This window comes from Tenrec ecaudatus, chromosome 9 (assembly GCF_050624435.1).
Source record: "Tenrec ecaudatus isolate mTenEca1 chromosome 9, mTenEca1.hap1, whole genome shotgun sequence".
In the NCBI taxonomy this organism is placed as follows: Eukaryota; Metazoa; Chordata; class Mammalia; order Afrosoricida; family Tenrecidae; genus Tenrec; species Tenrec ecaudatus.
Window position 1 is genome coordinate 47,507,420 of NC_134538.1, and position 27,743 is coordinate 47,535,162.

The 27,743-nt window shown below is 49.0% G+C and overlaps 2 protein-coding genes across 3 annotated transcripts in view; one reads left to right on the forward strand and one right to left on the reverse strand.

The window, feature by feature from the left end:
- Window positions 1–11,913, forward strand: part of ZSCAN2 (zinc finger and SCAN domain containing 2) — a 34,023-nt gene extending 22,110 nt beyond the window's left edge. The window contains exon 3 of the mRNA XM_075558023.1: window positions 1,118–11,913. Within this exon, the coding sequence (XP_075414138.1) occupies window positions 1,118–2,559 (1,442 nt within the window). The 3' untranslated portion in view covers window positions 2,560–11,913. The remainder of the gene's footprint in view (window positions 1–1,117) is intronic.
- LOC142456773 (integrator complex assembly factor WDR73-like) lies at window positions 4,818–23,264 on the reverse strand. Of its 2 annotated transcripts, XM_075558024.1 has the most exons (9): window positions 22,967–23,264; window positions 22,195–22,360; window positions 18,509–18,576; window positions 18,125–18,213; window positions 15,638–15,726; window positions 14,990–15,054; window positions 8,810–8,974; window positions 8,144–8,509; window positions 4,818–5,426 (listed from the first exon to the last, which is right to left on the reverse strand). In XM_075558024.1, exons 1-9 carry the CDS (start codon window positions 23,121–23,123, stop codon window positions 5,191–5,193), a joined length of 1,401 nt encoding a protein of 466 aa, XP_075414139.1. In that variant the 5' UTR covers window positions 23,124–23,264; the 3' UTR covers window positions 4,818–5,190. The 2 variants fall into 2 exon arrangements, with proteins under 2 accessions (XP_075414139.1, XP_075414140.1); XM_075558025.1 differs by lacking the exons at window positions 22,195–22,360; window positions 22,967–23,264 and adding an exon at window positions 19,090–19,174.
- Window positions 23,265–27,743: the final 4,479 nt, after the last annotated feature.

Consider the following 27,743-nt stretch of genomic DNA (forward strand, 5'->3'; position numbering starts at 1 on the left):
GGTATTGCGGGCCAGAGAATTTGATGAGGTCCTGACAGGTCGATATTTTGCATTACTAATTCAGTCTCTTTAAGCTCTCACTACTGACAAAGGGAGGGCTCTCTTAACTGCCGACCTAACTGTTTCCTCTTTATAGACACCTACAGCCTTTATTACAGGTGCCCTGTCACCTTGTCTGTCTCACTTAAAAGCCAAATAATAAAGACTAGGCAGATTTTAATGCAAGAGTGTTGCTCTTTTTGTAAGGAGGTTGAGCTTGAGGGAGATTTCTGTGGTACCAATAAAAATCCTTTCATCCATCCAATTTAATCAAGCACCTACTGTGCACCAGGCAGAGGTCATCGGAGAGTGCAAGTAGTTAACACACTTGGCTGCTACAGCACAGTTGGACGTTTAAGTGCCCCTAGAGGCACTTCGGAAGAAACACCTGGCCTTGACTTCTGAAAAACCAGTCACTGAAAACCCTGTGGAGTACAGTGACACTCGGACACTCCGGGGGTGCTGAGTCAGGATCCACGTGACACCACTGGCTTCAGTGGGTTATGCACCAGGAGCCATGCTGAGGATTGGGGTCATTGTGTGCCCTGCTGCTTTCCTTTCTGCTAATAGCAGCTGCAACGTCTCCTCTGACCTCATTGTCCAGGGTAGACACAGGTAGAGGAGTAAACAAATATTCTAACACTTGGAGATTCTGGGGCATTCTACAAAGGTATGGGGTCTGGAAACTAGATACCCAAGCAGAAGGAAATACATCTGCTTCTAAAAACCTTCGAGGATAACCTCCGCTCTTTCATTTCATTTTGAGCCCGACAGGCACAGTGGTTACAGCACCCAGCTTCTACCCAAAGATCGACAGTTCGGATCGACCAGCCACTCCATGGGAGACAGATGTTGCAGTCGGCTTCCTGACAGATTTACAGCCTTGGAAAGCCGTCGGGGCAGTACTGCCCCAAACTACTTACATGGAGGATAGGTGTCAGGATCGACTCAACAGCAATGGGTTTAAGTTTGGTTATTTCCACTAGCAGTTTAACTAAAAGCTTGCTTTTATGCTTTTCTTTTCTCATCCTGTATAGGAAATTGAGTGTAAAAGGTATGTTTTGCTTCATCGTTTCAGATTTCGAGATCCAGAGTGAAAACGGGGAGAGCTCTCATCAAGACCTGTTCGAGGAAGTTGAGTCACATGAGATCTTCTCAGAAATGCCTGAAGAGGATGATGGTCCGCAGTGTGCGTGGGGTGGGGACTTCGAGAGAGCCTATGGCTCTAGGAGGCCCCAGGGCAATGCCCGAGGGGAGGACCACGTGGACATGGCATCCCAGGGCAGAGAAGCTGGACAGCTTATAGGCCTTCAGGGCACTTACCTGGGTGAGAAGCCCTATGAATGTCCCCAGTGTGGGAAAACCTTCAGCCGGAAATCCCATCTCATCACGCACGAGCGGACCCACACAGGAGAGAAATACTACAAATGTGATGAGTGCGGAAAGAGCTTTAGTGACGGCTCCAACTTCAGCAGGCACCAAACGACTCACACCGGGGAGAAGCCGTATAAATGCAGGGATTGCGGGAAAAGCTTTAGCAGGAGCGCCAACCTTATAACCCACCAGAGGATCCACACCGGAGAGAAACCCTTCCAGTGCGCCGAGTGCGGCAAGAGTTTCAGCAGGAGCCCCAACCTCATTGCTCATCAGCGAACCCACACCGGGGAGAAGCCGTACGCATGCCCTGAGTGTGGAAAGAGCTTTGGCAACCGGTCCAGCCTCAATACACATCAGGGAATCCACACTGGCGAAAAGCCCTACGAATGTAAAGAATGTGGCGAAAGCTTTAGTTACAACTCCAACCTGATTAGACACCAGCGAATCCACACGGGAGAGAAGCCGTACAAGTGCCCCGACTGTGGGCAGAGGTTCAGTCAGAGCTCCGCGCTTACCACTCACCGGAGAACCCACACGGGAGAGAAGCCCTATGAGTGCAGCGAGTGTGGGAAAAGCTTCAGCCGCAGCTCCAACCTGGCCACCCACCGCAGAACCCATATGGTGGAGAAGCCCTACAAGTGTGGGGAGTGTGGCAAGAGCTTCAGCCAGAGCTCTAGTCTGATCGCACACCAGGGCACGCACACCGGCGAGAAGCCCTACGAGTGCCTGACGTGTGGGGAGAGCTTCAGCTGGAGCTCCAACCTGATTAAGCACCAGCGGGTCCACACGGGCGAGAAGCCCTACAAGTGCCCCGAGTGTGGCAAGTGCTTCAGCCAGCGCTCCCAGCTAGTGGTGCACCGGCGGACCCACACTGGCGAGAAGCCCTACAGATGCCTCCTGTGCGGAAAAAGCTTCAGCCGGGGCTCCATTCTGGTTATGCACCAGCGAGCCCACCTGGGAGACAAGCCCTACCGGTGTCCTGAGTGTGGGAAAGGCTTTAGCTGGAACTCCGTTCTCATTATACACCAGCGAATCCACACGGGGGAGAAGCCTTACAAGTGCCCCGAGTGTGGCAAAGGCTTCAGCAATAGCTCCAATTTTATTACGCATCAGAGGACTCACTTGAAAGAGAAACTTTGCTGAAATCGTCAAAAGAAACACTGGAGCAGTGGGAGGTGGCTGGGGGTGGAGGGTGATGATGAGAAGGAATTGACACAACTCCCCAAATGGGCCCTGAACACAAGGGTATCTGGTGTCTTGTTAAATAGAGCCCTTCTTCCACAGCGCTCTTTGGGAATTACCAGAAATGACACCCCTGCACACCCTTGTCCCTAAGATCCCGTCCTCTTTCGTGGTCAGAGGTAAACCCCCACGGAGGTGAAAGAGCAAAGCACAGGGATGGCGGGCTGGAAGAGCTGGGCCTTGTCTGTTAAACCGCATTACCTGATTGGCTCGCGCGGTCCTGATAGCCTGTTTCCCCTTTGGTAAAATGTGGAGTGGATTCTCTATGCAGAGTAGAAGATACCCTGGCTCCCATCGTGGGCTGAGACTTCAGAGACAGTAGAAAGATCTCCCGGTAGTTCTATCACTACTCTGCTGGGCAAAGAGGTACCTTCACCACAGCCGCTTAACCTTCCAGGGACCCCTTCAGAGTCAGAACCAGCCTTCCTGGGTTTGATGTCCTGGGCTTGAATGGTAAGTCTGTGCCGTCCACAAGAAGGTGAAGCCCCAAGGTGTCAGGAGCACAGCAACATAAAGGAGTACAGCCCAGAACCAATGTTTCCTTTGATGGGTCGGACAGGGTGTGCTAAGACAGGTCTAAACTCAGAAGATGTAGGTATCTGCTTTTACTTCGGCTTGCCATCCTGTGGGAAGTCCTGCACTCGGCAGGGTGGGCTTGTGTCTCTGCCCCCACAGAAATGTAACCCCACCGTCATTTTTACAGTACTCTATGCACTTATTTCCCTCTTCTTTTATATATTTTTATATATGCAGATCTAGAATTCTGTCTGTCTATGAAAAACATTATTTTAAAGGAAGTGCTGCTTATTGAGGCTACATCTTCTATCCCCTGGAGAGCACTGGGCTTGAGTCAGGAGTTGGTCCTAAAACTTCACCCTTGTTTTTCTGGGAATGCCACCATGCCTTTGTCATGGGGGTCCTTGAGCATCCAGACATTGAGGCTCGGGGTATGATAGCAGGTGAAGGGGCTTACTGTGAGGGAAGGAGAGTAGTTAGGTTACTGGGAAAGAAACCACCTTCTGCACGTGGGGCTGTTGCTCAGAAAGGGTCCTCGTTCGTAAGGGAAGGATGCTCAACCTTGCTTAATGAAATGGAGTCCCATTCTTGTGAATTTGGCATTTAACATGTGTTAAAACATCTTGAACTTGACTGTTAGCAGACTTAACACCTCACTTCCCCATCCCACCCCACCTGCCTCCTGTCCCTGGCTGAAAGTGGCCCAGTCAGGCTCCACCTCAGCTGAACGACTTGACCTTGTGACTTCCTTTACTGCCCTCTCCAAATCTACCCAATGGCCTGCTAGCCTTAGGCCATTCTCAGACTCAGGCTCACCTTGCCTCCTCACAGCCCCTTGAGTCCTTCAGGCGTGGCTCCTGCTTAGCTTCCTGCTCCCCAGCCAACAAATGTGTCTATAACGCCCTCACTGCCTCCTCCAGGCTCAGCCTAGAGTGCTGTGCTTTCAGTTCACTCGTCATCTCTGTACAGCTTAACCTCCACTTCTCCAGGATCAGGGCCTTCTCCATCAACCTTTTGACCCCCTTGCTTTCCAGCCTTTTTATCTCCTAGCTGTCCCTGCAATCCAAACACCTGCTTAAGTGATCCTCAAACTGGGTATGTTCCAAGCTCAGCCCCACCTGCCACCCGTTGTATTTATTGTCTTTGTGAGCTGCAGCACCCATTTCCGCCCAACCCCCAAACTCAAGAGTCCTTCAAATTCCTTCCTCTCTCACACCTTAGGCTACTACTAACTGCAAGGCCAGTGGTTTGAAAGCACCAAACCACACCCTGTGGCGGCCCTTCTCACATTTCAAACTTTTCTATAATGTGAAGGAAAACGTAACAGGTTGCAGGTTAGTGTCACATAATGTCTATATGCACTGGCTTTGGTGGACTCACTCCATTGTATTGGTCAATTTCTTATGGAGGTCTTGCCCTATCAAGCAAGGTACTTGTACCCCAGTATTCCCAAGAGCCCAAAGGTGGAAATTGTCCATCAGCAGACGAGTGGGTGAGCACAACGCAGAGCAAGGAGTGCCTCTGCTTATCTATGCTCAAGGTGAGCTACTGTGGAGAATCTAACACACGGTGTTTAAAAAAACTACTTTTGCAAATTTCACAGCCTGATTTACAGATACTTTTAAAAGCTATATATACAACATACTTTTAATATGTACATGTCTCTACTCATAACACACAAAAAATGAAATCATGTCAAGAGTAAAACCAGGCAGTATTTCAGCATATTGACACATCAAGATATTCCCCTGAAGACACGCTGCTAAGTTAGTCACAAGCTGAACAGGCAAGGCTATGGTTTCTGTAACCTGTAACTGAACATGTAACTTTCCGTCTTAAGTAGTTTTGAGTTCATTATTTCCAACCTTCCCAACACCACGCAAGGTGGTTATTCCAATCCTCATGTTACAGGGTAGGCAACGGGTCCAAACAGCTAGTAACAGGAACGTCTGGTCACAGTCCTGAATTCGTACCCTTGCTAACATTACAGCAGCTGCTCCTCGTCGCCGGGCTGTGTTAGCAGGAGGCTTGGAGGTCCACCCAGTCCCACACATGCAAGGAGGCATCACTTGCGGCTGACAGCAGAGTCCTCGGTTTGCAGGGGTGCCAGAGGTGGTTGGTGACCAGTGGAGTGGTGTTCCGCTCATTTGCATCTAGGAAGATGTGACCTCTGTGTGTGAAGAGAGGTTCGACTTGGCTCTCCACTTCACCCCAAGACGTGACATCATAGACCTGGATTGTTCCATCAAAACCTGAGAACACGGGAAAGAGAGGACTGAGATGGAATCCCTCACATTTTAGTTTTCTCTACAATTGAAAACACCAGCTTGAGCCCTCACTTCTTATACAACAAAGAAAAGGAGTAACAACGGTCGTGCCAAAAAAAAAAAAAAATCGCCGCCTACAGACAAGTTAGTAATTCGAAACATAGTGGAGGTCGAAGCCGTCAGAAACATTTCCAAAGCAAGTGTCTCTGCCCCATATGTGCTTCCCAAGCTGTAGGTGAAGCTACATTATTGCGTGTGGTGACCTTCACAGCAAGATGGTCAGGAACTAGTTGTGTGATGCCCAGAAGGACCAAACACCCAATCCTGATTTAGACTGGTGTTACCCCCATGACCACCTCCAAAGCCTATGTCAAGATTAGAAGCTGAAGAAAAACAAACATGCAAAAAAATAAAATGGAAATTACTCTTTAAGGAACCAACCAACCTGGTACAGATAAGAGCTGGAAATACAGGGAATCCAGGACAGATAAACCCCTCAGGACCAATAATGAGAGTAGCCATACCAGGAGGGGAAGTGGAAGGGGAAGGTGGAGGCAGAAAGAGGGAACCAATCACAATGACCTATCTATAAACCCTCCCAGGGAATGGAAAACAGGAAAGTGGATGAAGGGAGACAGGACAGTATAAAATATGACAAAATAATTTATAAACGATCGTGGGAGGGAAGGGGGAAAAATGAGCTGATACCAAGGGCTCAAGTAGAAAGAATGTTTTGAGAATGAGAATGGCAGCAAGTGTACAAATGTGCTTGACACAATGGACGGATGTATGGATTGTGATAGTTGTATGAGCCCCCAATAAAATGATTTAAAAAAACAACCAACCAGACAAACCACCATAGGGTATGGGATGAAGAATCACATCCAAAGATGCCTGCCTCAAAGGCCAAGTGAAGGCCATGGAGCACTGGCCCCAGAAGTTGAACTATGAGTCTACTGGGTGTGTGACTATGACATTGCAGGTTAACAGGCGCACCTGCTATGCAGCTACGGTCTGCCAGACCCGAGACGAATCCCAAACACACGAGAGCTTTCCATCCTCACAGTTGTATGAAATGGAAAAAACCATGTTGTTGCCAAGTGCAACTCCAATTCCGAGCAATCTTCTGACAGTAGAACTGCCCCATCAGGATTTCTAAGGCTGCCGATCTTTAAGGAAGCAGACTGCTGCATCTTTGTCTTGCAGACTGGCTGGTGGGTCTAAACCAGGGGTCCTCAAACTACGGCCCATGGGCCACATGCAGCCCGCCGAAGACATTTATCCAGCCCACCTGGTGTTTTTGCCACCCGCTGCCTGTCCTGCTTAGCAGCGACTTGTCCAGTGTGCATAGGAATTTGCTCATTGTTTATTTTTAAGCCATAGTCCGGCCCTCCAATGGTCTGAGGGTCAGTGAACTGGCCCTTTGTTTAAAAAGTTTGAGGACCCCTGGTCTAAACCATCGACTTTTCTGTTAGCAGCTAAGTGCTTAATCACAGCACTGTCTACCCTGAGTTCCATCAGTTGAAAGCTCTCGTCCACACCAGTGTATGTATACCAGACTAGCTGGATTTGCGAGCTATGACTGGGATCATAATAGTGGGAGGAAGGATTAAGGACCGAGAGAAGCTGTGTGTTTAATTGGTCTATACTGCCCCCTGGGCGTATCTTCTCCTCCTGGGGCCCCTCTGGGCTGGGCCCAGTGGATTTCTAAAGCTGTCAGTCTGTTTACTTTTTAAATAACCCTTCACTGGAGCAGAAGGCTCTACCTTTCTCCTTTGGAGCAGCTGGTGGTTTCAAACCGCTGACCTTGCGGTTAGCGGCCCAACAAGTAATCCACTGTGCCACCACGTGGAGGCATCAAAAAGTTCATAGAAAAATTCCATTTGTCCACACACTTTGGGGAGCCCCCTTGTATCTCCTGTTAGGGGAAACAGACACCTGTAGGGAGTTTCCCCTCCACTCTCCGCACTGCTCTCTTCCTGTGACAAAGCGGCAACACCTCACCTGAGCTTTGTTCTCTGCCTTTCTGGATTCCTCAACAACCATCAGTTAATTCACGCTCTTTCAAGTACTCTTTCAACGCCTGCCTCTCAGCAGAATCTTCCCACTGACTTTTAGATGCCCTCCTTGAACTACCAACTCAGTACCACTGGGGCAATTCCAATTCACCGCAATCCTCCAGGACAAGAGTAGAGCTGCCCCTAAGGGTTCCCGAGAGGATAACTCTTTAGGGGAGCAGAAAATCTAACCTTATCCCTCACAGTGGCTGATGGTTTCAAACTATTGACCAACTAGCAGCCCAACTCAGAACCCACTATGCCACCAGGGCTCCTCACTGAACTAGATGCCACCAGACCAACTCAGGAACTAGCTTAATGCAATCTAAAAAGGAAGTCGAGCGAGAAGCACCCCCCTCAGACCAGCCTCTGGAGTGGGAAGGGCTTGCTGCACATGTGTACTGGTGGTGGTCCAGCTGGGAAGGATGCCAGAAGCTAAGGAGCCACCATGTAGAAACCTTCACATCTGGGGCCAGACTGGCTCCTATGAAGATGTAACCTCTGTGAGTAAAGACAGGCTCTAAAGGGTACCCCACTTCAGAGATCTGCAGTAGTCCATCCCAACCTGGAGACTCCTTCCTGAACCCCTTCCGGTCCTAAAAGAAAGAAAACACACAACAAGCAGAACGCTCCGCTCAGCTGTACCTGAAATGGCGAAGCAGTTGTCCAGGACTGGAGCCCACGTCACTCGCAGCAGCTCTGGGTCAGGGCTGGCCGTGGACACCGGGCACTGCACTGAGCTCACAGGGTTGCAGAGGCGCCGGGAGTCGAGGAGACAGAGCTGACCACTTGAGCAAAGGCTGGCAATGCTAGACCCAGAGCCCTGGCGTCTGGCCCTGACCGCTGCACACCACCTTCCAACACCAGCCCCTGGGCCGGGGCCAAGGTTCTCAGATGGTGCCCACTTCTGGCGAATGTCAACCAGTCCCAGCCTGCCGGAGGTGCAGCAGAAGGCAAAGGTGTCTGCATCCAGGACCTGCAGGCTACTCAGCACCTCACTGTCACCAACACCTGGGAGAGGGAAAGAGACAGGTCTGGAAATCTGGCAGGGCTGACTAGTTGCCAGTCTTTCTCTCTGTGGAGCCTTCCACAAAGTTTCAGGCCAAATGAATACTTCTCCCCAATTAACAGTGTCTACTTAGCTGGCTGGGTGTCAGTCCCTGGCAGGTCCTCCCTCCAGCCTTGGGTGGGAGCCCTTGAGGCCAGGGTGTGCCTCTCCGTCATGCTCTTCTCCGGTATCTGGCCCAGAGGCCTGAGCAAGGTGTCCGAGGGGGCTCCGCTAGGCGAGACAGCAGATGCTGGCTGCAGTACCTGAGGTGTATGTGGTCTTCTGGGATTCCAGGTCTGTAATCCTCAGGCTTCGGAGCCTCTCCCCATGGAGGACTCCAGGGGCGCCCGAGGAAAAGACGGCCATCCTCGGCCAGAGACTGCCCTCCTCCTCATGCACAGCAACGGTGCTGACGGCCTTAATGACATCTGCAGGGGACAGGAAAGCAGCTCAGATCCAGAATTCGAACAAAGGTTGAGAATGTGACATGGTGAAGGCCAACCGGCGGGCCATCTCCAGCCTTACATTGAGAAGGTTGAGGAAAAAAGGGGGCAGACAGGCAGCAAGAGAGGATGTTGAGGTGTAATTACCCTGACTTATAGATATACATTTCTGAAACGGTCAGAAGCACTTCAATTTCCTTCTAATTTGTCTTCTTAATCCTCGTGACAACGGGCAATAACGAATCACAGCAGTCATCTCTCAGCCCCTCCCCCCACCCACACACACATTTCCAGTCTGTAGTTTATGGAGGACAAATAAAGGAGAACAGAACACCCTGGTGATGTCACTCTCACCTTGAGTGAAGCATAGCAGGCAGAAAGCTGATGACGGGGCTTGGCCCTGCGGTTAAGCACTCCGTTGCTAAAGTAAAGGATGGTGATTCAAAGCCACGTAGGAAAAGGAGAGCAGTTTGCGCCCTCTAAAGATTTACAGCCTTGGAAGCCCAGGGGCAGCATTGCTTCCTTGTGACATTTGCCGAAGCCATCTGTCTCGGGAAGCCTAGCTGGTATAGGCTAGAATGCACACGTCATTGTCTTAAAATGTAGACCAGACAAGAAAACCCATGCCTTTCTTCACACTGAATGGAAGCAAACATACTGGGACTCGAGTGGAACCCAATCTGGGTTTGGCTCTGCCTGCTTAGTTAGCAGGCAGGTTTTGTCTCTGTTCTAGAGGCTTCTCATTTATCTGTGTAGAACAAGCCACCTGTTAGTACAAGTTCCTTTCAGGGAGACTTGTGTTTCCAGGTCAATCCATACATGCACATATATATTTTGCTCCAGGAGGTTGCATGTTATCTGGTGGAAGATGCATATTTTAAGAATTCATAGTACCCCCTCCCCCAGAATAAGTACTGATGTGGCATCCAAAGGGGACTTCACAGAAGAGTCTTCCCTGCACCTACCCGTCGTCCTAAGACCTCCAGACATTTCAGTTGAATAAGTCAATTATTTTTTAATCACTTATTGATGGTTTTGTTATGGATCTGTGTTTTGAACAGCTGTTTTGGGTGAGATAGAAAAAAAAAAAACCAAAACGAAAAACCACTACCACCAACAAAATACTGGTAGATTTTGACATATGTGGAAAAGAGAAACTCTCTTGAAAGCAAATTAAAATAGGTTTAATATTTTTTAAAAAAAAGAATTCAAAGTGCTAGAAACCTGTCAGAATTCAAAAGGTGGTGGCCAGGACGAGGAACAGTCACTGGCACTGTCCAGCTGGTACACATTGTGCCCTCCAGGTACTTCACATGCAGGAGGGCACGAAGGGGCCTGTCTAGGGCAGGCCGGAATGCAGGAGTCTGCAGGCTAAGCCACCAGACGTGCTGCCTCCTGCCTTGCTGAATGAACTCGGTGCCTTCACTGCAAGGAGCTGCAGAGGTTCCGGCAGAGAGGACTGCAGTCCTTCAGCCCCAGAGGGTGTCTTAGTGGAGCCAATGCGGCTGTGACTGACACCAGCCTGCTGGCACTGGCCTGATTCTCTTAGGCCACACTTAAGTAGCTCCCTCTTTCCTTCCCAGACTCTGAGGAGCCTGGGGCAGATCCCCTAAGGTCCTGGTGCTCTGAGCCAAAGGATGGTTCTCGGTCTATTTGTCCCTAGTGGTGACAGGGGTGCCGTCAGGGGCAATCAAGCACACACAATCCTTAAAGATTCAGTGGAAAGCAAACACTTTATAAAGCCCTTTTGACTACAGAGTTACTTTCCAATCAAAGTTAAGAGGGAAAAAAATCCAGGTTTCTTCTGCTCTCTAAACTCAGTGGCAACTGCATTTCCTAGGAAATCCACATTAGATTTAAGCGTCACTACTATAAAATCAAAGCAAAAGACATGGTGAGGCACCCCCAGGACGTAGAAACAGGTAAGCATGCTGCCTCTCAGTTAAGCCTGCATCGTCTGGCTCACAGCAGAAGCAAGCAAAGGCACTTGAGGGGACCAGACGTTTCTCCCAGACCTGCAAGTCTGAGCAGACACGCGAATAAGCCGAGAGAGGTGGTGCCTGCTGGGGCTGCTCCTCAGCCAAGGAATCAAAGAAAACCCTGGCCTCTCCAGTCAAGAGGAAGCAACACCAACCAACTGAAGCTGGAAGCTAAAAGGCAGCATTCAGCTGCGACCTTCAGGCTATATTCATTTAACCTGGTGGCTTCCAGAGCCAAGGAAAGAGGTCTGGGGCAACACCAACCTCAGGACAGCCAGCACCTGGGCAGCACAAGTTTTATACTTCCTGTATAAGACGTGTTATAAAAACACAATGTCAGTGGTCTTGGTGGCACTGTGGGTTGGGTGCTGGACTGCTAACCACAAGGCCCACTAGTTCAAACCCACTAATTGTTCCCAGGAGAAAGGTCAGGTGGTTTGCTCCCATAAAACGTTCTGTGGTACCCTCTAAGCTGATTCGTCTAGTTCTGGTGATGGTGCCCATGCACGTGTTGATTAGACCATGTCTTCTGTAAGCAAAGAAGAAGCTGGTCGTCAGGGCCTGCAGCCTTTCATTTTTAGTGACACTGCTTGTTTTTTTTATACTTATACAATTGTGTTCCACTTTACACAAGGGTTTTGTGAGTCTAAGGAGAGTGTTTGCCCCTATAAACAGACTAGATTTGTTCTAGAGATGCTAATAAAAAATCAGGTTTCTGAAAGACCAAACTCAGGGCCTTGAGAAATTCAAAAAGGTAATTGTGTTATGCTTATAGCTTGCTATGCTAACAGCTGGCCAGCCTGCCTCAGGCTCGAATTATTCTGCACTAATGCTCACAGGCAGGTGGCTCTTTAACTCCCTTGGGCCACTCATTGCTACAGGCTGGACTAAGGGTTCTGTCTGGCACCTGGTACCTGTCTCACTTAGGACCAAAAGTATCTGCAAGCAGTGTTTGAGTGATTAATAAGATTTTTCGTCATTCATCATTAAACTACTGCTACCCTACCTAGACCATTTTTATGTGAATACAAACAAATAACTGCGTTTTACTGACTTACAGGTAGACCGGGGGGCAGGGGCGGGCATGATGGTCTTTTCAATAAATAATTTGTGGGGGTGGGGGCCACAATGGGATATCCACATCCAAAAAATATCAACTCAGCTCCTTACCACACACCATCACAATGAACTCAATACGGATCATAGGCTTAAAACAAAAGCCTGACCTCATCAAAACGCTGTAAGGGCACCAGGAAGCACATGAAACGGCAAGCAAAAGAATGGGAAACAAGACTGGCCACAAATCTGGTACACTGTAACTAGCACATACAAAGGACTCTCAACTCAGGACAAGAGAAACTACCCCTGAACAAGTGAGCAAGTGAACTGAATGGACATCAAGACTAGGAAGCTTGTGAAAAGATACACATCATTAGTTGTGTCGTTGTTACGTGCCCTGAAGTCCAGCTCTGACCTGTGGACACAACAGAAACATTGCCAGGCCCTGTGTCCGCCTCACAATTGTTCCCATGCTGGAGCTCATTGCTGCAGCCCCCCTGTCCATCTGTCACCTTGAGGGCCTTCCATTAGGCAGTAGGGAAATGCAGACCGAGGTACTCACTGCTGTGAGGCGCCCTGGAGCAGTTTCTGACTCACACCTACCCAAGGTACAAGAGAACAAAGCACTGCTAGTCCGTGCAGTCTCACAACAGTAGTTAATGCCCGAGTTCATCTCTGCAGTCACCGTGGCAATGCAGCTCACTGAGGCTCTTCCTCTTTTTCGCTGACTCTCTGTCTTACCAAGCATGATTTCCTTCTCCAAGGATTGGTCTGGAGAACATGTCCGAAGTATGAGCGGCCTTAACAACAGTTGTTATAATCGGCAAGCAGGAGGAAGGGGACCCTCATACGCTGCTGCTCGGAAAGGAAAAGGGGGCAGCTACTTTAGAAGGCAGTTGGGCAGTTTCTTTTAAAAGAGTAAAGAAATTTACCATGACTCAGAAATTCCACTCGTAGGCTCTAGCTAAGAGAAATGAAAGCAAATGTCCACATTAATGTACTTTGCAGCATTTCTGACAGTGGCTCTCTCAGGGGAGTAGGGAAGTGGATAGACAAAATCTATATACAATGGAAACAAAAGTAACAAACCACTGACACAGGCTCTCAAGTGTGGACCTCAGAAATATTATGCTAAGCCACAGAAGCCAGGCACCAGTGATTCTATTAGTTCATTCATATAAAATGGCCAGAAAAGGTGACTCTGCAGAGACTAATAGAGTAAAGGCTGCTGGGGGCAAGAGGTGGGAATGAGTAGGGGCTAGCAGAAAATGGGCACGATGGACCTGAAAGGGCTTTGAAAATGTTCTAAAGCTTGCATGGCTGCACAAATTGTAAAAAATATTTTTTAATCACTGGCTTGATAAAACACTTGAAATAGGTGGCATGTGACATACACAAAGCAGAACAAAAACCACAACTACAATTAAGTGAAACCAACAACCAACCGACCAGATCTACAGCCTAAGTGACAAGTCAGAAAAAAGAGGCAAGGTCACAGGGCCAGTGACCTGAAAAAGCAAACTGAGCACACGCCCTGCCTTTCTGTAGCCCTGTAGGTTCAGAGATGCCAATGGCTGCCGGCCAATCTGTGGGAAGCTTCCCAGTAAGGTGGCACAGGGACTGAGGCAAGGGTCACACAAGCAAAGAAGCAGACCAAGAGCCACGGCCTGTGCCTCAGAGGCCCACTTGCACGCTTGCCAACAAGCTCTACCAGAGGAGGAAGGGGAGAGGACTAAGACAAGCCAGGGGCTGGGTGACAAAGGCCATGCCATTTGTGTTAGTCTGGGTGGACTAGAGAAACAAATCCATGAAGACACATATGTGTATAAGAAAGAGATTTATATACAAGAGCAACTGAACATTGAGGAACATCCCAGCCCAGTCCAGATCAAGTCCTTAAGTCCGACATTAGCTCATCTGTCTGATACCAATCTATAAAGTCCTCTTCAGACTCACAAAACACATGCAATAATGCCGAATGTAGAAGATCACAGGCCAGTGGGTGGAAAGTCTTTGGATCCAGTGGCATTGGAAATATCTCAGTGCTGGCTGGTCTCTGCATGGCTTCTCCAACACCCAGGGCTGCAACAGGGTGGGTCCATGTGTCTTGTCAGCTGCTATGTCTCCCAGGGTGTGAGCAGAGTCTCGCACCTCCAAGGAGGAAATTACCAGACTTCCCAGAAGGCCATGCCCACACAGAAGTCTCACTGGCTATCTCCGGATTGAGAGACTAGACTCAACCCTTATACTCTTAATCCTCAAATTGACACCAGATTAGGTGACTACTACACCATTGTTTAAGGGAATGCCATTTTTCTTCCCTTCAACTCCTAGGCGGAACACAAAACTCAATGCCATCAAGTTGATGCCAACTTACAGTGCCCTATAGGGCAGGATAGAACTGTCCTTGTGTGTTTCTGAGACTGTAACTTATGGAAGTAGAAAGCCCTGCCTTTCTCTCATGGACAGGATGGTGGTTTTGAACTGATGACATTGTGGTTAGAAGTCATAACCACTACAGCACCAGGGCCCCTCCCAGATCAGGGCCCCTCCCAGAACAGGCTTGGCATTGTTCTGCTCCTCTCTCCATAAGCTGGTTGGGGAGGAGAGTGACTTTTCTGCAAGGGACACTGTCAGTCCTGCCTCTTGCTCATGTACTTCCCTTTCCTGGGACTAAGATGCAGGCAGAGAGGTGACTTCCTCTTCCATGAGGTGAGCCCCACTCAGCCCTTATCTGGAGACGAGGCAGAGAACTGCAGTTCTCCATGTGTTCCAACTTTGACAGGGCTGATGGGTTCAATTCCTAGAGTATGTTAGGAAGCTCCATTTTAGTCTTGGATGCCATGCTAGGATTGCTAATTAGATACTGCATTTTAATACCCCCCCCCCAGCTTGAGTGTACCTCTTAATTGGCTCAAATGAGTCCTAGAACCCCAGCACTGACCAATTCAAATTCACTCACCACTGTCCTCTGCCATCTGCCACACCTGCAAGGAAGCACCAGGGATGCTGCTGGTCACCAGCAACCTGTTCAGGATGGATAAAGGCTCTGAGTCTACATGGTGGAGACCGCACCAACCCACCCCCACCCTCGCCCCCCAAGTCTTCCCCACTCAGCTTGAGACGCCCACAGTTTTCAACATGAGGCAAGCGTACTGCCAGACGGGATTATCACCCTCACTGAACAGATGGGGAGGTGAGGGCTGGTCACTCTGCTTCAGGGACAGAGCCACAGCTCAGAGTCCAGAGTAGAGCTGGGACTGAGCCCAGGCCGCCATGTGTCACAATGCTCATCTAGAGAGGGCACTCAGAAGTCACAACCCTGACCCAGAGACTCTCAGTTGCTCCCAACTAAGCTGTTGCCAATTCCTTAACAACAGCTTGGTGAGAAATTAGGTACTTCCTTTTAGCTTTATCTATTCCCTGCAGTTAACTCCAGTCAAAAGGGCTTTGATAGCAATTTTTTATCCCCAAAATATGTGTGTGTGTGTGTGTGTGCGCGCTTGTGTCTGCTCACATGTGCTCTGATGATAAACAGGCAGGAGAGCCCTGAACCTTTCCAGCCACCCTTTCTTGAATGGAAGGTCTGAGATTCAGAGCTGGATCATACCTGGTCTCTGGCACGTGCTTGAGATCGAAGATTGGTTTGTCTGAAAATCCTCCATGGCGCACCGTGAAATCTCTTTCTGGAAACAAGCCCTAAAAGACAAAGGTTTGATCCATCAGAGCAGGGGTGTCAAACTGGCAGCACGTGGGCCGCATGCAGCCCTGAGGTAAATGTTTGTGGCCCGTGATGCTCTGAAATAAAATGAAAATAGAAAAATTATTATGAAAGAAATAGCACTTAGGGGAGATAAAGGCAATACCATACACACAATTCCTGCATTAACCCTTTAACTACTGAAGACGAGTATACACGTGGTCCAGTGACTTTCCATTTGGAAGCGATGTGTCTGCCACTCTCGGTGTCACGTAATGTAAACAGATCCCAATAGCGAAAAGGCTAAAAAGAGCACTCTGGGTTGTGCTGTTATGAATCATACCCAGCGGCAGCACTAGTCAACATGTTTAGAGGGAAGCCATTAGGATTGTGCATCACGTTGGTCAGCTGTCCAACATTTTGTGTTTTTTAATAGTTACTTTGTTATATTTCCCGATCACAACATAACAGGTAAGTGAAAACTAGTAGGAGGAAAGCGCTGGCAAGTTTCGGGTGAAAAAGAATAATTTTAGTTTTATAAATACATTAAAATAAATGTTTAAATAAAGCAATTATATAGTGTTTTAATTATCCTATCCATATTCCTGAATCCTCTCTTGAAAATATAAATTTAACAAAATTTGTAAATGTGACGTGGCCCATGTGAATCTTGCCTGTTGCACCAATGGCCGGCATTTTTTTTTTTAACAATTTATTAGGGGCTCATACAACTCTTATCACAGTTCATACATATACATACATCAATTGTATAAAGCACATCTGTACATTCTTTGCCCTAATCATTTTTTTCTCCTCTTTTCTTTTTTTACATTTTATTAGGGACTCATATAACTCTTATCACAATCCATACATATACATACATCAATTGTATAAAGCACGTCCGCACATTCCCTGCCCCAATCATTCTCAAAGCATTTGCTCTCCACTTAAGCCCTTTGCATCAGGTCCTCTTTTTTTTTCCCCCTCCCTCCCCTCTCCCTCATGTGCCCTTGGTAATTTATACATCGTTATTTTGTCATATCTTGCCCTATCCAGAGTCTCCCTTTCCCCCCCTTCTCTGCTGTCCCTCTCCCAGGGAAGAAGTCACATGCGGATCCTTGTAATCAGTTCCCCCTTTCCAACCCACTCTCCCAGCATCGCCCCTCACACCCTTGGTCCTGAAGGTATCATCCACCCTGGATTCCCTGTGGCTCCAGCCCTCATATGTACCAGTGTACAGCCTCTGAATGGCCGGCATTTTAAGTGAGTTGGACTCCCCTGCATTGGACAGAGCCTTCTCTTGAAAGGACCCTTTCAGACAAGCTAAGGAGCCAAACCTTGGCAGGAGGCCAAAGAAACTGCTCAGCTGGTAATAGATGCTTCTCCCTGCAGAGCACGGGGTTCGGTTCTCTGTAAACGATGGTCTCCTTGGAGCCTACATATCCCAAACCCTTCTAACATTTCACTCACCCCTTTCACTACAGCATTCAAGAACCAAAGGGGCTTCCAAGAGGTTGAATGCAAGAAAACCCTGGTATCTGTTCAGAGAACCTCATTATACTCCATGCCTTCCTAAAGGAGTCTCAGAAGCTTAACAGTTTCATCAAAGAGAGCTGGGGTGGATTAGCCAACAAATATACTCTGGGGACAGGATCAGGTTCCCGTTATCACTCTCTGCAACTTCACCCAAATCCCTGTCAGGAACTACTATGTCCTCACAGCTCATAACCCTCCTCAAGCCTCTCTAGCTTTAGGACACCTTCCTTCCAACTGGTGTTTCCTAGTTACTCTTCTACTTCCTCCTCTCTTCGGGCCTTTGCACTGACCACATAGCCAAAATGCATGTGCAAAGGTGAACAGGGGCTTCCAAGGCTAACGACCGAACTGCTCAACCCTCCTCTGATCCTACAGCAACACTAGCGAGCTCCTTCTTTCCTGATACGCTCTCTCCTCTCAGCGTCTGAAACCCTAACCCGAGACTCTTCCTACTTCAAAGATTGGTCCTTTTCAGTATCCCTCATGGATTCATCTTCCTCTGCCTAGCTTTTAAACGCAGTCCCTGAGGGTCTCCCTTTGGCCTTCTTTTCTTTATACGCTACCATTCACCATCACCATTCTAAGGGCGTCACCACCCTCTATATACGAATGGCTCCCTAAATCAATGGTTAAAAAGTAAAATTAACCTCGACCTCCAGTAACCCTCTGGAAACCATGGCACATTCTATAGCAATTAATTTTGTGTATAACTGCCACCGTCAGACGTTAAAGGTAGGCCCTGTATTTGGCCCTCTCTTTTTAGCATCCAGGGCAATGCCTGGTAGTTAACAAGAGCACCATAACATTTAATAAATGAGTAAAAATTAACACAGGTATGCTTATCACTGATGTTCAACTTGCCTGGTTCTCCTTTACAGAAAGTCTGAGAGGTAGTAACAAATGAAGAATCTCATTTTTTGGCAGGCTTTCGTAGCCAGCAACAAAGATTCCTGGAGATTAAAAACAAAAGCAGTGGTGACAAATTACTTAACAGATTCTGGACCATGTTTGGTTGTAGAAACTTCCACCAAATCACCTAAAGCAAGGATAAATTCTTCCCGATCCGAATGCAACCTTGGATTAGGGAATGGAAGGGATTCTCACAAGGGGAACCTACAGGCTGATGGGGCACTAAATTGCTCCAAGTGACCAAGAGGCCCTCAGGGTCCCAGAAGAGTGGGTTAAGCCCTCAACTCCCACCCGGAAAAGTGAGATTCTCTTTCAGAACCTGCAAGGGTACATCACCTTTGTTACCAATCCATTCAAGAACTCTGGTGGCTCCTGAGAGATCGAATGCATGGAAATCCTGGTACCTGCACGAGAAGGACAGAGTCACGTGGCCCATCCTTGCCGGTCAGAGCACTGCGATGGCAGCATGGTGCAGTGGTTAGGGACAAAAACGCTGGAATCAGGCCAACCTGAAACCTCTGAATGTGGTTTTGCTTTATGTCCTGTGTGACCAACACCAGGCCGGTCGCTCAAGCTCTTTAAGATTCGGTCCTCATCGGTAAATGGCATTCTTTTAAAGTGGGACCCTGACTTCGCAAGGCTGAAGTGAAAAATCAATGAAATCATCGGTGTTCGGGGCTCAGAGCCGGCGCGAAGTAACTGGCCTCGTACGTTATCTTTGTCACTCACGCCCACTGCTCTAACTTGTTCGCACACCTCAGTGGCAAGCGAAGGTGCCATTTTCCAGGAGGTAAGGCCCGGGCGGAATTTAGGGCTTAGACGCGCCATTCACGCCGGGTGTCCCGACGCGCCGCGGCCCGGCACCCACCCGCCGCGACAACCCGGAGCCCGGCCGCCTCCCGCCCCACTGGATTTACAAGCGCAAGGACTCCACGAGCCAGTCTTCGTTGGCCTCCATAGCAACGGTCGCTTCCGGCGCCTCACTTCCGCTTCGGAGCCTTCCTGAGGCCCGGAGCTCTCGCGAGGGCTGGGCGGGGCCTTCGTTAAGGGGGCGGGGCGTTGAGGGCCTTAAAGGGCCGACGCGGAGGCTACGCCGGTAAAAAACCCGGGAAAAGTGACTTGGGGCCGGGGATTCCCAGGTTGTCACTAGGAATCTTCAGTCCCCCGAGAGGGAGTCCTTGTTGCCAGATAAAACAGTTAAATCCTGACTTCAATTAACGAATACTTTTTTAAATTAGTTAATCATTTTATTGGGGGCTCTTACAGCTCTTATAACAACTCATACATCACTTGTCTCACACATTTGTACATGTTGCCATCATCATTTTCAAAACATTTTTTCTGCTTGATTCATTTTTTTCCCGCCCTCCCACCCTCATGGACCCCTCGTAAATGATAAGATATTATTATTTTCATATCTTCTACGGTCCACTGTCTTCTGTTCGTCCCGGGGTGGGGTGCGTCAATCATTAAAGTCGGTTCCCCGTTTAACGAATAAGTTTTTGGTATGCCATTCAGTTAAAAACAAACAGAAAAGCCATCCAGGTTACGCGTTGAGGGCTAACGGCAAAGTCCGCAGGTCACACCCCGCCAGCTGCTGAGCGGGACGGACGCGGGGGGAGCCCGCAAAGACGAGGTCTCAGGAATGGGGAGGAGCAGTTCAGTCCTACACGGGCCCCGAGAGGCAGAGCCAACTCCTGCCACCAGGTGCGCGCAGTATGAACGGAAGTTCCAGGAAGCTGCTGGGGGTGCCCAGTGGGTTCCCTCCCCGCAGTGCGCCGAGAGCCCCGCAGCTGGCGTGAAGCAGGTGCGGGCACGCGGCGGGCACGTGACTGCAGGGCGGCCGCCGGCGGGGCAGGCGGAGGGACGGGTGCTGGGCCAGCAGGTGGCGCAGCCTGCAGCGAGCCCGGCTCGCGGCGCAGGGGCGCGGCCCGCCACAGACGGGGCCCCCCGGAGCCCGGGAGTCCGGGCTAGCCTGCTGCCTGCCCAAGAGTTGTTTGGGGCTTTCCGGAGGCGAACACGCGGTTCTCGCGCTCCTTTCCCTCCCATTCCCCCAAAGTTGGCTGGAAAGAGAGGCCCAGACAGTCTACATAAAGAGCAGGGTTTTATTCACAACTTTATCGGGGAAGCCAGAAATACAGCAGGAACATCATGTGTGTCTGGGCGGGTGACTCCAACCAGAAATCACAGTAGTGGAGTTATAGAGATCTGATCCCACGATCTACATCCAGGTGGGGCCAAGACCAGGTGCCATTAAGCACCTTCCCTGGGTGAGCACAGTCTAAGCGGCGGTGGCGCGTCTGCCCCATTATTTGCATCACTTCTGCCATATGTGCACCAGCAGCCTCCTGTACTGAAGGGGAACACACAGAGGGATTAACCTGGGGAGGGGGGCAGATGATAGGGGCAGCCTGTCCTTCCTAAGTGCTAGGCATCTGCAGAGGTGGGCAGGGGAGGGGCTGACCCTCAGCTGAAGCAAGTCCCCTACCACTTCTCTCCCCCACAAGTCCTGGGAGGATGTCAGGGGCCATGGACTTCTCCGAACGGCCCCAACTTCACAAGATGGTCCTAGCTATTCAAGGAGACAATAGAAATTCAGTAGTGCCTGGCACTCCCCACCCTAACTCTGCTCCTGAAGCCTCACACCCCAGGCTTAGGTCTGGCTTTCTTCCAGAATCTCTGCTTCAGATCTTCAAGACCAAAGCCCCTTGAGGTGTCATCATCTCCCTTTGGGCTCATCCAACCCACGCTCCTAATCCTTACATCTATAAGTCAGGAGGGTCACGGATGGTGGATGGCATTGAAGTTGGTCTTCTTTAGGGCACCCTCGCCCCCATTCTTCCAAAATAGATGCTAGGTATAGTGAGGCAGACAAAGGTGAGCCGGCAACAGGTGTTGTCAGGGAACACACAGACTGGTAGAAGTAAATTTACACCACCTTCCCTTTTACTGATGATTTAGATATACCATGCACCGTGCTGGGCAAGTGCTATAAACACTCTCATCTAAGGGGCACTGAGCACTACTCTGGGAAACACAGGGGCAGTTCTACTCTGTCCTATTGGGTTACTATGAGTTGGCATTGACTTGATGAGGCTATATGGTATTTTCAAGGTCACACAACTAGTCATTTACAACTACTAAGTGGCAGAAATAACCAATGAGCCAAAGCCCACCTTCATTATCACTGTCTTCCACACACAGCAAGTACCGGGAAGGAAGGTGGCTGATGAAGATAACACCGGGAACAGGGCAGAGAGGGGCTGCTATTCTGCCAGGCTAAAGACTAAGGCTGGGTTGATGCCAGCCTGGGGAACCTCATACACGAAGGTGAATTTACCCCTCCACCCTGATGGGGATATTTGGTGATGTCTGAAGACATTTCTGATGGTCTCAAATGAGGGGATGCTATTGCATTTAATGGACAGAGACTAGAAGTGCCACTAAAAGTTGTATCATGCACAGGCTAGCTGTCCACAACAAAGAATTACCCAGCCCAGAATGTTAGGAGTGCCATCATACGCTGAAGGGGTAGAACAAGGCTGAAGGGAGCAGTCTGGGCTCTGTCCTGGTCACCAACGACTAACTGGATTTTCTTTTCCCCCTAAGAGTCCCAACTCTGACCACAAGCACAAAAAAGGCAGAGCAATGGGGACTTGGTTAATGTAGGAGGAGAGTGGGGAGCTAGACAGGCAGAGGGCTAGATTTCGTGGGCTCGGGGGAAGAAAGTTCCGCTGCTAGAGGCTGGATAATCTGAGGCCTTGGCTTCAGACTGAGGACTGGGGTGGAGTTGCTCCATGGGGTTTGGTGGGAAAGTCAGCTTCCTTTGGAATCATCCCCCTTTCAGCCCTGGGTCACTGGGAGAGTCTATGGCCCTGGCTTTCTTGGGTTCATGCCCATCATACCCAGGAGAATCCCCCTTAACTCAGAGCCTGTGATGACTCACCCTATGCTTGGATCTAAGGGGGCCCTGGCTGAGGCTCCTGGCCCTGGGGTTAGCATGTGGTGGGAGCTGGGCTCACCTGGGTACTGGGCTGTCAAGGCTCAAGCCCAGGGCTTTCTTTAACTGGAGGATTCTAAGCAGATCATGACTCAGCTGCAGCCGCTGATTCCTCAGGGAGTCGTGGAGAGTGGCCCCCAATGGGGTTGGGCTGGGGGAATCCAGGCTCTTTTTGCCCATGAAGTGACCTGGAAAGGAGGTGCCGAGGCAAAAGGAAGTCGGGGAGCAGGACCTCACCCCATTGAGAAAGTTCCCCATCTCCTTCATGTTTCATTTCTCACGGTAGGAAGATGCTCAGGCATCCCCTTCTTCCGCCCCAAGGAGCCGTAAATACCTCTCAGAGGTGGAGAGCCAGCACACCCGAGCTTTTCCTGCAAAGGCAGAGACGTGGCGGGGATGGCACAACTGGAGAGAGGGTGGCGTGGCCCAGGCCTGGGAGAAACCCTGCCTGCTTGGAAGAATGTGACAGGCACGGAAGGTAACGGAGAATGAAGAAGGGCTTGGAAGGTGGAGGTGCCGGGAGAAGACACAGCAGAGGTTTGAAGCCTAAGGAAAGGGACACCCAGCTGGCGGTCAGATCCAAGATCTACAGCTAGCTCTGCCTTGAACTGAGTCAACAGCGCTGACCAGGCTGGCTCTCACTTGTCCAACTTTTGAATTAGACAAGCCCCACAGACCCCCACCTGCCTGGAAGTCTATGATGTCTATGGTCCAAGGGTGACTAGAGAAATGGTAAGGAAATGGGGTCGGAGCAGGATGATGCTGCACCCTTGCCCAGGTCCCCAAGGACTTACCAGTGGCCCAGAGATTGCCCCGCGGGTGCACTCGGATCTTGCTCGCTTGGCCGCGGGCCTCCGGGAGGTCCCAGCTGAGCGGGGCGGCGCCGGCGGCTAGCACGGCAAAGAGCAGGAGGCCACCGAGCAGCCGAGCGACCCCCGCCCGCCGGGTCATAGCTGTCCCCTGGCCGCTCCGGCGTGTCACCCAGCAGCTCGAGTGGTCCAGCCGCTCCCGAGTGGCTCAGCTCCCGCCTTCGTTCCTTTTAAACCCGCGCTCTGGGGGCGGAGCCTGACCACGTGGGGGCGGAGCCTAGTCCACCCGGAGCACCGCCCCACGCCCGCCTCCCCCGCCTGGGCCCGGACCTCCACAGCCCTGTCCCCCCAGCCACGTTTTCTTTCAGGGGTCGCCATCCTGGAGGGTCATTAGCAAAGGCTACGGCCTCTCCAGAGATAGCGCGTCCGCACGCCTGTCCCACTGGAGGCCTGGCCGGAGCCCATCAACTTGAAGGTAAGAACTTGGCCCCGGGACAGAACGGTCCTGACCTTCCCGCGTCACTCCCACCAAGCTTCAGCCAAGTGCCAGGCATCAGGGGTTCCAAGAAAGTGCCCTCAACAATCAGGGGATCTGGCCCGGGCGCACTCCCCAGGTAATCTGGAAAAGGCCCGGAGGGGCTCCTGGGCAAGTCCGTGCCCCAGGCGGGGCTATGGAATGTTGGTGCACGGCCTACCTAAGGAGCTGCTTCCAGGAGTGGGGCATAGCAGGCTCCTGGTAGGGGAAGCCTTCCCCCGCAAATTGGGCAGGAGGCAAGATCTCTTCTGGGTCAGGAGAGTGGATGGAACCTTTATACAAACTGTGGCCTTGTTAAATTTCAGTTGTAAAATGGAATAACCACATTGTTCTATTTTAAGTTATACATTTTTAGGCACCATTATTTTTGTGTCAGGAAGCAGCAGTCCCATAGGACCCTCTCTCACATTCAACAATGTGCCCTCCCCAGAAGCTATTCAAACTGGTCTTGGAAAACCAAAGATGTCACTTAAGGTGCAGAGGAAGATGCTGTGCTCCGGAATAGCCCATCTCCCCCACCCTTAAATGTTAACTGGGACCTGAGAATCAGTCTATTCTGAAAAAATTTGGCTAGTGAAAACCTTCCGGATAGCAGAACAGGCTCTGATATAAGTAGTATTGAAGAATGAGGCCCTCAGGTTAGAAGGCGCCCACAACCTGACTGAAGAAGATCCGTCTTCTCACAGGAGAGTCAAACTTAACAACTTAAGTGGAATCAGGCTTTGGGGATTGTCATTTGCTGATGTGGCATGCCTCAAAATGAAAAGAAAGAGCTACAAACATCCACTAACCAGAACCTGAAAGAAAGGCAAATTGAAAGTTGTCAAAAGGAAAATACTTGAAGACCAGTATCCTAAGCATTAATGAGCTAAAATGGACTGGTATTGGTTATTTATGGTCTACGATACTGGAAATTAAAAACTGAAGAGGAACATCATTGCATTCAATGTCAAAAAGAACACTGCCAACACACAACACTGTCAGTGATGGAGTAGATACATATGCCTAACAGGAAGGCTAGCTATCACAACTAATATTCAAATTTACACACCAACCACTAATGCCTAAGAGAAAGAAATTACAAAGATTTTTACAACTTATGCAGTATGAAATTGTTCAAGCTTGCAACCCAGGTGCATTGATTATTGGTGATTGGGATGTGAACGTGAGAAACAAAGGAGGAGGACCTGTAGTGGAAAATACGGCCTTGGTGTGAGAGATGTGTAGATGATGTGACAGAATTCTGTAAGCCCAACCACGTACTCCATGGAAACACCTTTTGAAACAACAGAAACAACTGTACATGTGGACCTCACAGGACGGAATACACAGGAACTAGATCAACTACGTCTGTGGAAAGAGATGATGGAGAAACTCAGTATCACACCCAACTCATTCTACAAGTGATTTAACCAAGGAGGGAGGGAGAAAATGTTCTCAAATTAATTGTGGTAATGATTGTATAACTCTTCTCGATGTGACTGAACTATTGAATTGTGTGATATGTGGATTAAGTGCCAATAAAACTTTTTTTAAAAAACCCTCAGTATCATCAGTCAGACACAGACCAGGGCCAACTGTGTGGTACAGACCACCAATTGGTCATATGCCAAGTTCAAGTTGAAGCAGAAGAACATGAAAACAAGTCCAGGAGAGGCAAATTATGACTTTGAGTTTAGAGACCATCTCAATAATAGAGTTGCTTCATTAAAACAACAACTTTTTAATGTGAGTTGGGTGAAGGCTTACAGAGCAGATCATCAATTTTACATTCAACAACTCATATGCATGGTTTCATTCATTGCAGTCCCTTCTAAGTACAATCACATCCCAATTCCTATTTCCATTCCTCCGTCCCTAATCCTTCTGAACTGTGTCGTTGGTTAAATGCTCACTTTTTATATTTTTAATCTCAGATGGTTGACTACTCTAAGGTGTGTGTGTTCTTCTACTTCCAGGACTGTCTGTGGTTTGGCTGAAAAGTGAACCATGGGGATAAACTCTATTCTAGACCTGAAGGCTGACGAAGGCCATAGTCTTAAGGGTCCCTCCCATCAGTCTCCAGCCAACCAGTAAACCAGGCTCTTTCATGATTTGAGGTTTGGGGCCGTAGTTTTCGCTCACGCTATCTGGGACCTTCTAATGTGAACCCTTTCAGAGCAGTTGGTAAGCTGCCACCATCTGGTTCTTCTGGTCTCAGCGTGATGGAGACTGATGTTTGCATGGTCCATTAATCCACTAGATTGTTTCCGTGTGTCTTTCAGTTTTCATCACCCTCCTTTCCTCCGGATGGGGAGGCCAATAGTTGCGCTTTAGATGGCCTGGCTAAGCTTTTAAGACTACAGTTGTTATTTATCAGAGTAGGATGTAGGACATTGTCCTAGTGGACTATGTTATGCCATTGACTTTGCTGTCCCCCAAGACTATGGTCCTGAGTCCCCGGGCTCACAGACTCCCTCCCTCAAGGTTTTGGGTTATATCTAAGAAGTTTCCTAACTTTCCTCCTTGCATGCTCCACACCAATCACGTATAGATTTGCAACGGTAAATACACATATGCAGATATCCTCTGTGAAACCTGTACCTATTCATGAGTATACTCCCACTCACCCACACCTGTTCAGCCTGCATGTCTAGGCAAGCATTTACTCATAGATCACAACAAGTGCTGGGTTGCACAAATAATGGTATTTACTTCTGTTGTCTCTAACTCTTGCAAACTTCCCATGTCTTTCCCTGCCTCCATTTTTATCTGCCTGCCAACCTTTCTTTTACTACATATTGCCTTTGCTCAAGTTAACTCTGGTCTACGCTCCAACCAGTGATTTCCCCTCCCTTCCCTTTCTGTCCCTGGTAACTGTGAATGAGTGATTCTTTTAGCATGAGAACCCTTTCTTAACTTTTAAGTGGTTTCATACATTATTTGTCCTTTTGGAATTGACTGATTTTACTCAGAATAATGCCCTCCAGGTTCATCCACGTTATATGGTGTTCCAGAGATTCATCATTATTCGTTAATGTTGAATACCATTCCATTGTGTGAATGCACTGGTTAGCTTATCCATTCTTTTAATGATACACGTTTCCATCTGTACACTGTTATGACTGGTGCTGCAATGTGCATATCTGTTCCTGCCATGGCTCATATTTCTCTAGAATTGGGATCTATGCCATGTCGAGGGATTGCTGGACACATGGTATTCCCAAGTGTTTGAGGAAGTGCCATACTGCTTTCCACTCCAGTGGCATGCCCCCAAATGCCACTTAGCAGTGTGTGTGGGCCCCAGCTTTTGCATACTAGCCAGCCTTTGTTTTCTGGTGTTTAAAACTTTATTAATTCTGGGGCTAGGTGATATCTCATTGTTGTTTTGGTTTGCATCTCTCTAGTGAGCATTTTTATTAGCCACTTGAATGACTTCTTTAGTGTCTGTTAGTGTGTCTACCCATTTGTAAACTGAATTGTTTGTTACTTTGTGGTTGAGGTGTTGAAGCGGTCTACAAATAGATTTGATACATTCAACATGAATGAATGAATGAAGTAGATAAGTTGAGAAATGTCATCAAGGACATCGTATATGAAGAACCAAAAAAGGCATTGAAAAGCAGGCGTGAAACAAATGACCAAAATGGGTATCAGAAGAGACTCTGAAACTTACTCCTGAATGTAGAGAAACTGAGACAACTAAATCGATATTCCTGAAGAGGTAGAAATGTTAAAACACATTAGAACATTATCAGGCACCAAGCTCGTCTTTGGTCTCCTTGAACAGGGCCAGGTAGATTAGGGGGTAATGAGGGAGACTCAGTGAAAGCATTGAGGGGGAGGCGCAGTGGACTTAGAGGTCTTCTGGGGACCCTGGATTGAGATAGCATACTCAACAGTTAGCAACGCTTCCTTCCCTCGTAACAGACTGGACTAATTGGTTGGTGGCGCAGCTTGTAGGTGCTGGGGCCATCGAAGTTAATATTGGGATAACAAGTAACAGCCTCGTTGTCAGTCTTGAGTACAAAGGAAATAATTAAAACTTCCAGGAAAACACAAAGTTCACATTTGATAACTAAACTAAAAAGCATCATTTATATTAGCCCTAAAAATTTCCATTTTCCCATGACCTTTTTAAAGCCCTCTTGTACTGTGCTGGGCAAGTCGGCTGCAGAAGTCCTCCATTAAGCATTAAAAAACAAAATGTTACCTTAAGAATTAAGGTCTACTTGACCTGTGCCATGG

Bases quoted from the DNA above. Each gene is read 5' to 3' on its own strand.
- LOC142456773 (XM_075558024.1), bottom strand. From the start codon at position 23,123: ATGACCCGGCGGGCGGGGGTCGCTCGGCTGCTCGGTGGCCTCCTGCTC. The intron at 15,055-15,637 runs GTATGATCCAGC...CATCCTGAACAG, and splicing joins AAGCACGTGCCAGAGACCAG to GTTGCTGGTGACCAGCAGCA. The intron at 5,427-8,143 runs GTACAGCTGAGC...CCGTGTTCTCAG, and splicing joins CAACTGCTTCGCCATTTCAG to GTTTTGATGGAACAATCCAG.